Raw genomic sequence first — 13,146 nt, forward strand, 5'->3', positions numbered from 1 at the left:
CTTAAAAAACTCTTAAAAAAAAAACTGTACACACCTTATGTGAGTCATAGTCTTGCCACGAAGCTGGTGGTTTTTTAATGGAGTCATTATCTGAAACAGATGATGGACTTACAGGTTGTGGTTGTACTCTGCAGAACAGAGGTCTACGCTGCTCCTGTTAAATAAAAATTGTAATTATTAAAACATGGTGTATTTTTTGTTTAAATACACCTGAAATGAAGTTTAGAAAAAAAAAGTGTGACAAAAAAATAGCTTTGCAGTAAAATAATGATTAAATTTAAAGCATACTACAATAAAGAAAATGCAATCACAATTTATCCCTGATTTTCCTGATTAAAATTGCTCACAATCGTTTTTTTTTATTTTTTGTCTTTAAATCTGCCTAAATAAAGATATTCTAACTGCTCTGCATTTCTTTTTTATTTCTTTTGTTTTTTTATTATAAGGTACTTACTTGATCAATATGGTTGGTGGAGTCGTAACCATACATTTCACGAGATGTTGGTCGATAACCAGTTGGTGGGCTTGGTATTGGTGGGGGTGGATGTTGGTCCCTTATACTGTCTGTAAAAGTTAAAAAATTTAAAAAAAAAATAGAAAATTGTATTTAACCAAAATATTATAAAATATTGCTGTTATTAAACAATATCTATACTGCCTGTAAAAGTTTAGAAAAATTTTAAAAAAATTTAAAAAAAAAAAAAAAAAATTTTTATTAAACAATGTCTAAAATGTTCTGAAACCAAAACTACTCATCCAGTTTTTACATAATATTTGAATAAACCAAAATAGATAATGCTAAAGTTTTAAACTTATACACTAAAGTCAGTACCCGTACCTGGATTAAAACTATTTGTAAGTTCAAATTCCTTGCTCCGATGGCTACCCCTTCTGTAATGTTTCGTTTTTTTTCTACGACGACGTATTAGCAAAACCACAATGATTATAATGGCCACCAGTACCACAAAGCTCACAATGATAGCTATAATAGTGGGCATGCCTAGACCTGCCTCACTAGGAGCAGTTTTCAAGTGTGCATGGTATGCATTACATCTTGTATCTTGTGCAACATCTGCAAAAAAATCAACTTTACTTAAGTATAGCTACATATGTTATCATACGGTGCATAAAGCATTTATGCCTGTTGTACAATACATTTTGTTTTTTTTAATATAAAAGCAAGCCAGTTATTACTGTATTATATACTTTTTGACTAAAAAGTATCTTCCTTCAAAACTCAGTTTTTATATTAAAAAATCAATTACTGTATACAATATTGTTAGTAAAACAGGTCATATTATACACACATTGTACTCCAAGCAAACTTTTATATATATATATATATTTATGAAAAAATTGGACATCCGAATGAATCCACTTACCCCCACTAGCTGAGCAATTGCAAGCGAAACCACCAGGATAGTCAAAACAATGCTCCAGCTTCCCGCATGTTTTCAATCCCAATGGTGTAAGACATTCATTAACATTCTTCTCACAATGCTTGCCAGACCAACCTCTCATGCATGAGCACGATGGATGGCTTCTGCTATCTATTACACAAGATCCACCATTCTGACATTTCTTTGATTTGCAACCAGCAACCACCTCACAGAAGTGACCACTAAATCCAGGCTTGCACCGGCAGCTGGAAATACAAAGTTACAAAGTTAAAGGCTACTGATCAAATGGTCATAATGGGTTGTCTAAATTGTCAGCTATACATTAAAAAACAAGTAAAAGAATCACAAAAATCAATTAGGCACAAAGTTATATACGAAGTACCTTGCAAGCAAATATCACACTCATATAGCTTATTACTTTCAATATTATTCAGCAAATTCTTTAAAACAATATATTTTTAAAATAAAGTTAAAATCACAGAATACATTAAAACTAGCTTTACCTAGCTTCATATATTTTGATATATTACTTTGAATGCTACTGTGCCATATGAACTATTTTGAAATATTTTTACCTGGCTTCACGTCCTGTAGCAAGACACCTTCCATTATTTAAACATGGCTCACCACCACAAGGGTTTAGCACTTCACAACGGTCACCAACAAAGTTAGACAGGCAGTCACATCTATGGTGGCCATCGGCAGCAGGAAAACAACTGCCACCATTTAAACATGGGTTCTTCATACATGCTCCCATTGTAACAACTCTTTCCATACAGCTGTCAATCAAAAATTATATCAAAATCTGTTGCTGGACTAGTGTATGGCAAATTAGGGCTTATAAGACCTGTTACTCCAGCCTATGTGTAGTTATAAACCTGGATCTTGATAACTCAGATTTTAGCCATTTATACTAAAATTTTTAAAAAAGGGAAATTAAAAATAAAGTAAAAAGAAGGGGTCTAATATGTACTGTGTATAAAAATACAATACATAAATAAGCTTACTTAAAATATAAGCTATATACAATAGTTTATGTGTATAAAATATAACATAAAACTCAACTATGGGCATTAGGTGTAAAAAACATATAAAAGAACAAGCTAAACAGAGGTAGCTGTTATGAGGATAAATATGATCATCATTTGAGACATCTCAATCTCTTACCTGTTCTCCACATCTTCCAGTGAGATCAAAGTGATCCCTGATGTCTTGCTGTTGGGAGGAAGATTGATGAAATCAACCTCGTTTACTTCCACATCTTCCAAACATCCTCTGAACCCGCTCTGGATGTTGTTTTCCTGCTCTCTTGATCCCTTGTTCCGCTTTGATCTTGCTGGGCTTGGGAATTCCCCTAATGTGACATCTGTTAGGTCCAAATTCTGACGGCCAGTGCTTGCTAAGAGCCGAGATGTGTATATTTGATCGACAGTAATTTGAAATCCACAGGGTGAGTTCTGTTGACCGACTGATTGTACATTGATGTCGTGCCAGTGTCCATCATTTATTTTTACTGCGTCTCGAACTATAAATTGTGGACCACTTCCACAGTCAAAGGAAAATTTTATCAAACCATTAAAGGTCTGCAAATGGGCAAAGTCTTGGTTGCCAGTGGCGTATAGTAAAGTTGCATTAGATTGGAATGTACGGATTCGTAAATTTGCTCTGAAAGGTGTATGTCTCATATTGCCGCTGAGTTTGTAATTTGCAGAAGATTTTCCATTAAAAGACATAACAGAAGGTAGTAGGATTGGGTTGGAGCATCTATACTTGTTAGGTTCTGTCAGGTCAGGAGTGCAAAAGAGGCCATCAGAGCACGGGTTTCGTGTATCTGAGCACGCAGGCTCACATGTTGGGCTTACTGTTCCAGGGGGGCAAATACATTCGCTTTGACGGGTGAATTTTGGGGTGACAAGTGACCAACTGATTGACGAAACTGGGTCAGAAGGGTTGGTTTTACTGTATGGGATTAATGAAGGCACTTGTCTGCATTTTGCCTTTTTTCCTTGCGTGCATTGGGTGTTACTACAAGAAGTACCTTCAATGCTAAAAACTTCGACTCTTAGTTTTTCTTCAATGAGTTCTCGGTTGGTTTCTAAGCTTGATTTCAGTCGTTTTGATTGATAAAAACTTCGTGAAAATGTATCTGGTGGCGGCCTTTTCACACTAAATAGCAATTCAACTCTATCTTCAATTGACTGTAACGAAATCACCATCAAGTCTCTTTCCCTGTTAAATCCATTTGGAAGAACACTAACGGACAATTGGTCAATGAAGAGTGAGTGATATAAGGCAAGATATTGCTCCTTATCTTGTATACCAACAAATGAGATGGAGACGCTGTTTTCAAGTGCAAGCTGTGTTATTTCTGTCACTTTAACCGGTATGGCTGCCACGTTAAAACGGCTTCCATCGCTAACACGAACCGATATATCATGCGTGCCAGTTTGCAATGGAGATTCTGAGATGATAGCGCCACTGGTGGGGTAGATTAAAAACCTTTCAAAGTCGTCAGGTGTCGCTAGAGAGAAACGAAGTCTGTCTTCATCAAATAAGTCCCGATCGGTGGCGTGTAAGCTCTGAGTGATTTGACCTCCACAGAACTCATCTATAAATACAGCGTATAATTAACTCTACTTAGTTAATTTAATGTTTTTTTTATACCAAAAGTTACAATAAATGGGATGTAGTTGGTATTACAAATTTTCCACTTGAATAAATGTAATTTATTTATCTTTGTGTAAGGAGGGCAACGACAGTCTTTACAACAAAGGTGTTCTGTTTCATACACCTCATGCCCTCTTAAGAATTGACACGTATTTAACTTTTCAAAAGACTTCAGAAGATACAACATCTTACCTACAAACACAGGTTTTCTGTTTCATACAGTCCGCTTAAGGGTAACAACGTATATAACTTTGTTGTTTTTTTCATATTTTTTTTGGTAAAATGAATTCAGATGAAAAAGCAACTTACCTCCAAACACACTGACGTGGATATAATGAGAAGTCATTTGTGGAGCATACTGGCTTTCCTTGAGCACAATGATGTTCAGAAGAAGAGGAGCGGATGTGAGAGGAGCCGGGGATCCTGAATCCTTCACCTCCAATGACAACTGATGTACTAATCTTTGGGAGTTGAGATTCTGGGATGCGTCATTAAGTCGCAATGGTTGGCGAGATTTGAGGACATTTTGATCATCCAAGTAAAACAGATCTAAAAATTATTATTAGTTTATTTTTTTATTTAAAATATATGAATGAATAAATATTACTGATTTATTTTAGTCTTTATAGTGGTCTATAAGTGTAGCAAGCAATTTAACTACTTTACCACAAGGCAGTATGACCTATGACCATTAAAATGTGCTGCACATTTTAACTTTACGCTGAGTTTATAAATAGTTTTAATAGTAAAACAGTGATTTTAAGCCAGTTATCAGACATTTGAAATGAATGAATGTAACTTGCTTTTTCGTCGCAGGGCCGGAAAAGAGCTACCATGTATTTTACTTGTAAGCGAGATTTTTTTTTTAAACATAATGATTGGTCTAATTGTGACCTAATGGGCTTACATATTCAATGATAAAATGTCCACAAAGTAACAATATGGAGTATATAATATTCCAAATTACCTGAAGAGGCTCCAGGCATGATTCGATATCTAAAAGGTTGTCCATTGTTAACACCATCTGCATCTGTGGCATTCAAACTGACAACACCATGCACAACAGAGTTACTGGAGCTCTCATGTGCAAATACTGTGCAGTTTGTGGCATCTTCCGAACATTGGACACTACCACTATCAGCATTGGGAGGGGGTGTAACTATAAATGATGGTTGGTTGTCATTGACATCTGTGACTGTCACCACTAAAGTAGTTTCAGCACTTTGAGCGGGTAAGCCGTGATCAGTTGCGAAAATTTGGATGGAAAACGACTGTTTTGTCTCATAGTCGATTCCTGGCTCTGTAATTGTAACTGCACCAGTTACAGGGTGAATTTTGAATGGGGATGTATTAGAACCAAGGGTATATGTAATATTGCCAGCTGCCCCACTGTCCTTGTCTGTAGCAGAAACTGTAGTAACTGTTCGCCCAATTTCAGCGTCTTCCGATATTTCAATCTGAAAATGTGATTAAAATAAACATTAAAATTTGATTCAGGACTGTGTGTCTAACCATTATAGCCTCTCCTGTATTTAAGTAAGTTTGACAGGTGCATATGTATTGCATTATTCAGTAGAAGGGACTATGGTAAAATACATTGAAAATTTGTCCTGTGTTGGCTAAATTTAAAATAACGTGCTAGCTTACGAGTTACCATGTATATTATTTTGTGGGTAACTATTTTTTGAGGTATTTTTTTATTTTTTTAATGTATGGCTGATCATGTGGTAAATCCATTAGTGACCACTGGGTTGGAGCAATTGCCGTTAAATGTCTTGCCAAAGGACACATACGCCCACAATGGTAGCAGCGACAAGCCTTGAACCTTTACCTCTGGGTTAGAGGCAGACGCGGTAACCACTTTGCCATGCGCCAGAAAAGTAGCATTAGTTATAAATTTTACCTCATAACTGGTGGCAGTGAAAACAGGTGCATTATCATTCACATCAATAATTGCTATGCGAACTGTGCATTCACTAGATAGAGGATTTGAACTTCTATCTGCTGCTGATATAGTGAGCACATAGCTTTGGTCACTCTCGTAATCTACAGTTGCAATGAGACGAATTTCACCTGCAAAAATAATGCCAATTTGTAATAAAAAATTATAAAGTTATACCCAAAATAAGTATATACCGAAAAAAACAAATAAGATTAAGAGAATTTGTTTAAAAAACAAAAAAAATTAAAAACAAACTTAACTGTTGAGTATCTTAAAAACATTAAATGATAATTTAAAAAAATAAACATAATTTTTTTTTTTATCATAACATACCACTGTCCTGATTGATTACAAATTTTCCATGTTCATTTCCGTGTGTGATAGAATAACGTAGTTTTGCATTTGCACCACTGTCAATACTATGTGCTGAAACTTGTAATACAACCAAGCCAACCCTGGCATCTTCACGAAACTCAGTATTGTACTGTGAATAGAGAAATTTTTACAGTGGTGATATATTCTGCCATGAATCTTACTCAGTGTACAGATATTTTTGAAGTTTGTTATTTTGCTGACCAACATTTCACATTTTATTTAAGTGTGATGTGATTTTCGCAAAACAAAATATTTTCTAGTACAGTGTGATGTGAAAATGTAACATTTGTTTTGTTACAATATCCAAAATAAGATTTTTAATACAGTATTATAAACGAAACATTTCATTGTGTATTAATATAAAAAGAAGCATTTTATGTATTAAAAATTTAAAACTTTTTGCTTTAAAAAACCTACTTGATTTATTTAAATAAGAAACTAACCTGGTTTAAGTCAAAAATCGGAGGGTTGTCATTCACATCAAGTATTTGTAGATGTAGAATATCAGTGGTGGACATTCGCATTGTGCCGTCATCAATTGCCTGTGTGATGTCATAATGATGTATTTATTAAGTTTAAAATTCTTCACGAATATTTGTTGAAGTAAAATAGTATAAGGTAAAATAAACCATGTTGATCTAGTGTCTAAGAAGATACCCATTTTATACTTGACACTGAGTATGAGGTGTATAAATACAGTATATAGGCGCACAAGTTATAACTCGACAATGCACATAAAATGTTTATACCTAGCCATTGTTTAAGTTATCCACTAAAAAATTATTATTTTAAACTATGCTTATACTCCTATGCACAAAATGGCCTATACACTGAAAAAGTTCTATACTCTATTAAAAATAAAACTTACAATGATCTCGATTTGATAAGAAGGAACTGTTTCTCTGTCAAGTGGTTTGTTCAAAACCAGCACACCGGTTTTGGATTCGATACTAAACTGGTTGTTCATATTATCTCGAAGCTGGTATGTAACTGAACCATTTAAACCTGTGTGGAAAAAATTAATTATTTTCAGTGGCATGTCAGACAAAAAATTTACAATTGTTTTTTTTAAATGTAATGACATTAAAATGCAATTTGTTTATTATTTGTGATAACTACTTTAATGATATTTAAAACTAGGACTTTTATAGTTGCATAAATACAAAAAAAAAACTTTTTGAATAATGCTAACTTTTATTTGTCTTTACAATAACGCTAACGAAAATTTTGAAATATTTTAAACAAAAAGTTAGGATATAGCGACAAAACAACAGTTGTTAACACGCTTGCAGTTAAAAACATATTTAAATTTAATTGAAAGAAAATAAGCATGGTCTCTACACCATGTAATAATATAATGCATGAGTTGTACCTTGATCTGGGTCAAAAGCAACCACTCTATGCAGAGATGAATTAGTTGGGGTGTTTTCACGTGTTGAATGCCTCAGTGATGTTGGAACAAATATAGGAGGGTTATCATTTATATCCTCAACAGTTATGTGGACCTGAGATGTGCAAAATTTGTATGATCATTTTAAATCATTTTAAAGTCAAAATATTTTAATTAATATTCTTTAAATTTTTAAAGCATTGTTTCATGCAAATTTTAATGCAAAATTTCAAAACTTAAAAATGTATAGTTTTATTGCCTACACTTTTCTGTGTTCCTTGTCTAGTACTTCTATATAGAATGGAATGTCTTACCTTGCTAATGCACTGCTTATCCCCACCATCTATAGAAATAGCAGTGAGTGAATATTCTGATGTTATTTCACGGTCCAGTGCCCTTGCAGTTCGCAATTCGCCTGCGAAAAAAAAATTAATTGTTTTTCTATTTTTATAAATTTTAACCAAAAAATTTTTTTTAACCAATTTTGATTTAAAATAATTCTCATTTACCTGTACGAGGATCCAGATTAAACTGGTCAGAACCGGTTCCTGTTAACTGGTAGCTAACACGGCCAGCTTCTCCTATATCAGCATCCGTAGATAAAATATTGAGAATTAATGTCTGAGTTGCTGCATCCTCACGAACAAAACCTCTGTATTCCAACTGTAATATTGAAAATAAATATTAAATCAAAATTTCCGGATACCGTATGCTAAGAGTCCAGGTAATGTGATTTTTCATTAGAGCCTGACAAATTTAGAACCAAAAATCATAAAACACTAATTTTAATACTTTTAAAAAAGGAAAAATTTAAGACCAAATTTAAAGATTTGACAATTTTTTGTTCTAATACCTTTGTAAATAAAAAGGTTAAAAGCCCCCAAACATATGGTCCCCTTACAGATTACAGCACCTTTAAAAATAAAATACCTACACCTATTCTTACCTGGCTACAATCAGGTGCATTGTCATTAATATCCCCAATAGTTACATGAACAACTGTTGTATCAGTATACAAGCCATCAGTAGCGAGTATTGTGAGCTCATAATGGTCTTTGTCTTCGCGGTCCAGGGATGTTACCACCTGAAAAATGTTTAAAATTTAATAACATATGCTATATGGTAGCAGGTTTAATTTAATAACTTTTTGATTTGTTTTTATTCTGTATGGGTGAGGTCCTGGGATTTAGCCTAGATTTGGCTCATTACCCCAGAAAAACAACTGTTTGATAATTGAAACTTAAAAACTTCTGTCAATGTGTATATAAAGCATATGCAAAAAAATGTGTATGCAAAAATGTAACTTTTGTAAAAAAAATGTTATAACTTAGTCATGAAAATAGTTATACAGTATATTTTTTTCACCTAGCAATGTCATACTATTTATAAATTAAAAGCACCAATATATACCTGCAGGCCAGCAGTTACAAGATTCTTTTGTTTTTGACATTTAGTTACAACAGCAAATTTTCCATCTGAGTTACCAACTGTTATGTAGACTTGAATATTGGTACTTAGTGCGGTATCATTGTCAGAAATTCGCATAAATTTTCTGGACAAATACCCCACATCGACACTGAAATATAATTCTATGTTATGAGATATCCATGACCAAAACGCGATTTTAAAGTTTCATTTAAAAAAAACATAGGAAAAAAATGCACAAAAATTGGTTCTACATTTATACACATTTTACAATACCTAGTTTAAATCTTAAAATTGACTGTGCAAATGGAAAAATGGCATAAATGCCACAAAATATAGAAACTGTTGAAATTTTGCATAAAAATTTTCACATTAAGTTCATTGTGTATGTCACAGGCTTTTACGCGAAATTTCTAAAACTTTCTACATTTCTACAAAGTATGATTTACATGAAATTTCTAAAACTATCTACAAAGTACCAACCTTTCTGATATAGTGACTGTGTATCTCTTCCTAGAAAACTCAGGTGGAGAATCATTAATGTCAACTGCATTAATATTAACAGTAGTTGTACCATTGTTGCCAGCCAAGTCAATTGCTTGTACAGTAAGAGTGTAAAACGGTTTGATTTCCCGATCCAGAGGCAGTAATGACTGGATTAAACCGGTTTTGGGATCGATAGAGAAAAAGTTTGTGTTGTTGTTGGTGGGGCTTGACTTTATGCTATAAAAGAAAGTTAAAATTAAATTTGGTTTAAATGCAAGTTTTCAGGCTTGTAGTTAAATTGGGCATTACTCCAGTCATAGCTTAATGTCAGCTTACACACCAGACATATGGTTTATTCAAACACATAATGCTTACTGTCAAATAATAACACCAGTGTTTTCTTGATTTTCATACATATATAGTGCACCCATACACCTTATGCTTGCTGTTATTGTAATACTAATATAATCGTTTACATTAATATTATAATTTATTAAACTCATACGTCTCATGTTGACTGTTCAAGGTATAAAACTGGTAATTCCTATATACCAGATATTAAAACTACATTCAAGTGCTTATTGTGCAACTGTAACAACAATACTAAATGCAATTCTTACCTGTAAGTAAATTTTCCAAATTCTCCATTATCCTTATCAACAGCATGTACTTGTACAACATTTTGACCAGCTGGTAGTCCTTCAGTGATTGACACTTCATAATTGGATGACATAAATGTGGGAGAATAGTCATTCACGTCAGTTATTCGTATTTGCACCTAAAAGAATAAAAATTAATGATTAAATTTACATTTTAGCAAAACACAAACAAATTTGTATAACATCAAGCATTGAACATCAAGCATTGAACTGCGCATTCTTTGCTTACAATAAGCGCTCTAACCAGTGAGCCACAGCACCATATTAATATTGCAGATTTATATATATATATACAATAATAATTAAATGCAACAGAAAGTTATATGCTTATGGCAAATGACAGATTTCTAGGTTTTCCTTAATTATAGACCTAACTACATTCACAACCTTTAATTTTTCCCTGGCATGTTTTATAAAATTGCCATATGCCACAGTGAATTTCCAGTTCTACATTACCTTAGCTGAAGCTACAAGTTCTGGGGTAGTTTTGACGAATGCAAGTACTGTAACTTCGTATGATGATTTGTGTTCTCTGTCCACTGGGTTAAGCAATGATATTTGACCTGATACAGAGTCAACACTAAACATGTCAGCTTCAGGGTAAAGCTCTGTTGTTATGTTGGGTGGTTCTAAAAAATAAATATAGAACAATTGTTATTAAGTGTTTTGTCCAAGGACACATATGCCCACAATGGTAGCAGCGGCCTGCCTTGAACCCATTACCTCTTGGTTAGAGGCAGGCGCGCTAACCACTTTGCCACGGCGTCGGACTAAGTGAAAATGAAGTAAGTGGAAATAAAAACACGGTAGTTTAGGTAAAAAGACAGAAACTAAAACGTGAAATATGGTAAGATCAAAAATTAAATCTATTTTTAATTTAAGTTTTAGGTAAATAGTGGTAAATTTACAAGTTGGATAAAAGTATATGAGAATATTAAATATTTTAATTTCTGACAAGGTGAATCTTATAACATAATTTTAATCCAACCAAAAAAAAAGAATTTTCTTATAAATTTTCACTTGTTGTGAAGCTGACATGCAATTTCATATATAACTTTATTTGTCTCTTCGATTACGGTAGCGAAGATTTAGAAATAATTTAACGAAAAGACAGGATATAGCAACAAAACAACAGTTGTTAAAACACTTGTAATTTACCAGTTATCATGTCTTCTTCAGCATATTCATAATCATCCTCTGTTTCAAGAGAAGAGTCAATGAAATGGTGTGCCAACTTGTATATTATCTCTGTACCATTTGCACTTGCTTTGACTGTAGTTAACTGAAATTCAAAACAATTATGTTAAAATTTGTATTATTTTAAAATTGACAATAAAATTGGGTTCAAGTCTGTAGCAGATGCCACCGAAATATACTGTTTAAGGTACCATAGCATTTACTTGTGATTCCAATGTTTTTAATTTTGAATATTTTATAAAAAATTAGCTTTATTGATTTAAGATTTTGTTTGAATATTAAACTGACGATTCCATTTACAAAATAAATATATTTTGTTATACAATTGGTTGGACTTGATTTTTGTCTGTTTCATTTCATAGCATCAAAATCCTATTAATTGCATAATTAATACCAATATATACTTTCTAATCTACAGGAGTAAGGTCCTACATCTAGACCTACTAGGGAACAGGGACTTAGGTTTAAACTGGCCATTACCCTATAAAACTTACATTTGAGCTGACTTGGTTCTCTGCAATAGTAGCTTCATACACATCCTGTGTGAATATTGGTACTGACTCAGGATGACTGGTCAAATAAATTGAAACAGAAGTCAAACTTCTTAGTTTTTCCACACTTCCACCATCAGTAGCTCTTATAAAGAAACTTAAAACTTGACGGTTTCCTGAAAAAATGTGGGAAAATTTTTAATATTTGTGTAAAATTGTAAAAAAATGAAAGCAAAATGATTAGGGTTCTTTGGCTTTTAGGTTAAGATTGGAAAATATTGTTTTTCATTCCAAATGAATCCGTTTTTGGTAGGACTAAATTTATTTCATGGAAACCAACAAAGTAACATACTTGGTAACTCATAAGCTGGCACAAGGTGTATGAAGCAGAACACCTGTGTTATAACAACTCTGGTAGTCACGTGAAGAGAAAGTAAGTTACATTCATTTATTTAAACCAAATAAATAGAAGATTTAGGTATAACAAAATGCAAAATAATGCCAATGCAAATGTTATTTATCAGAAAGTAAATTTGGAAACCTATTTTTCCATAAACGAAATAATATTCACATTAAAACTCTGCAATGATATTGTTATGGTATCTTTTGAAAGAAATGTTCAAAACTCACTGAGTCTTTGTGGGTTTTGTCGTAGTGTCAGTTCCCCAGTGTCCATATCCAGTGTTAAGAGTTCTTTAGCTGTGTTTAGATCTTCAACTATGGAGTATCTCACACTACCATTCACCCCATAATCATAATCATTTGTCGATACCTGTATTTGAAAATAATCGATTATATATAGATAGGTGTATAGGCAAAAATGTGGACTTCCAAATGTTAAAAGTCTTATAAAAGCTATTGGTTGGAGCTGTATGCTTATGATGCTCCTGCAATAAAAAAATCCTGCAATAAAATAATTTATAAAATCTGTTATTTTGTCCTTTTTTGCTGTCATTTTTATTCGTTTTTTAAAAATATTTTTAATCACACTTGTTGTGCTGTTCTTTAAAACTTTTACTATAACAGTTTTATGCAGTTTAAAATATAATACTGTCCTGCTACATTCTATATAGTAGCACGCAAACATAGGATTTATGGCCAATTTAATATCTGA

General features: G+C 33.0%; 1 protein-coding gene across 3 annotated transcripts in view; it reads right to left on the minus strand.

Moving 5' to 3' along the window:
• LOC149724839 (protocadherin Fat 1-like) overlaps window positions 1–13,146 on the minus strand; it is a 60,888-nt gene that overhangs the window by 3,331 nt on the left and 44,411 nt on the right. For all 3 annotated transcript variants that reach the window (XM_089892303.1, XM_089892305.1, XM_089892304.1), the window contains exons 27-49: window positions 12,663–12,804; window positions 12,036–12,208; window positions 11,503–11,626; window positions 10,801–10,973; window positions 10,306–10,463; window positions 9,683–9,922; window positions 9,185–9,350; window positions 8,721–8,858; window positions 8,284–8,437; window positions 8,089–8,189; window positions 7,757–7,889; window positions 7,253–7,389; window positions 6,828–6,926; window positions 6,343–6,493; window positions 5,971–6,140; window positions 5,035–5,524; window positions 4,377–4,616; window positions 2,568–4,008; window positions 1,976–2,179; window positions 1,383–1,645; window positions 839–1,072; window positions 455–564; window positions 35–154 (exon numbers count right to left, since the gene is read on the minus strand). In XM_089892303.1, the coding sequence (XP_089748429.1) occupies window positions 35–154; window positions 455–564; window positions 839–1,072; window positions 1,383–1,645; window positions 1,976–2,179; window positions 2,568–4,008; window positions 4,377–4,616; window positions 5,035–5,524; window positions 5,971–6,140; window positions 6,343–6,493; window positions 6,828–6,926; window positions 7,253–7,389; window positions 7,757–7,889; window positions 8,089–8,189; window positions 8,284–8,437; window positions 8,721–8,858; window positions 9,185–9,350; window positions 9,683–9,922; window positions 10,306–10,463; window positions 10,801–10,973; window positions 11,503–11,626; window positions 12,036–12,208; window positions 12,663–12,804 (5,361 nt within the window). The remainder of the gene's footprint in view (window positions 1–34; window positions 155–454; window positions 565–838; window positions 1,073–1,382; window positions 1,646–1,975; window positions 2,180–2,567; window positions 4,009–4,376; window positions 4,617–5,034; window positions 5,525–5,970; window positions 6,141–6,342; window positions 6,494–6,827; window positions 6,927–7,252; window positions 7,390–7,756; window positions 7,890–8,088; window positions 8,190–8,283; window positions 8,438–8,720; window positions 8,859–9,184; window positions 9,351–9,682; window positions 9,923–10,305; window positions 10,464–10,800; window positions 10,974–11,502; window positions 11,627–12,035; window positions 12,209–12,662; window positions 12,805–13,146) is intronic.

Source organism: Ciona robusta, chromosome 14 (genome assembly GCF_009617815.1).
Source record: "Ciona robusta chromosome 14, ASM961781v2".
NCBI classification, from domain to species: Eukaryota; Metazoa; Chordata; class Ascidiacea; order Phlebobranchia; family Cionidae; genus Ciona; species Ciona robusta.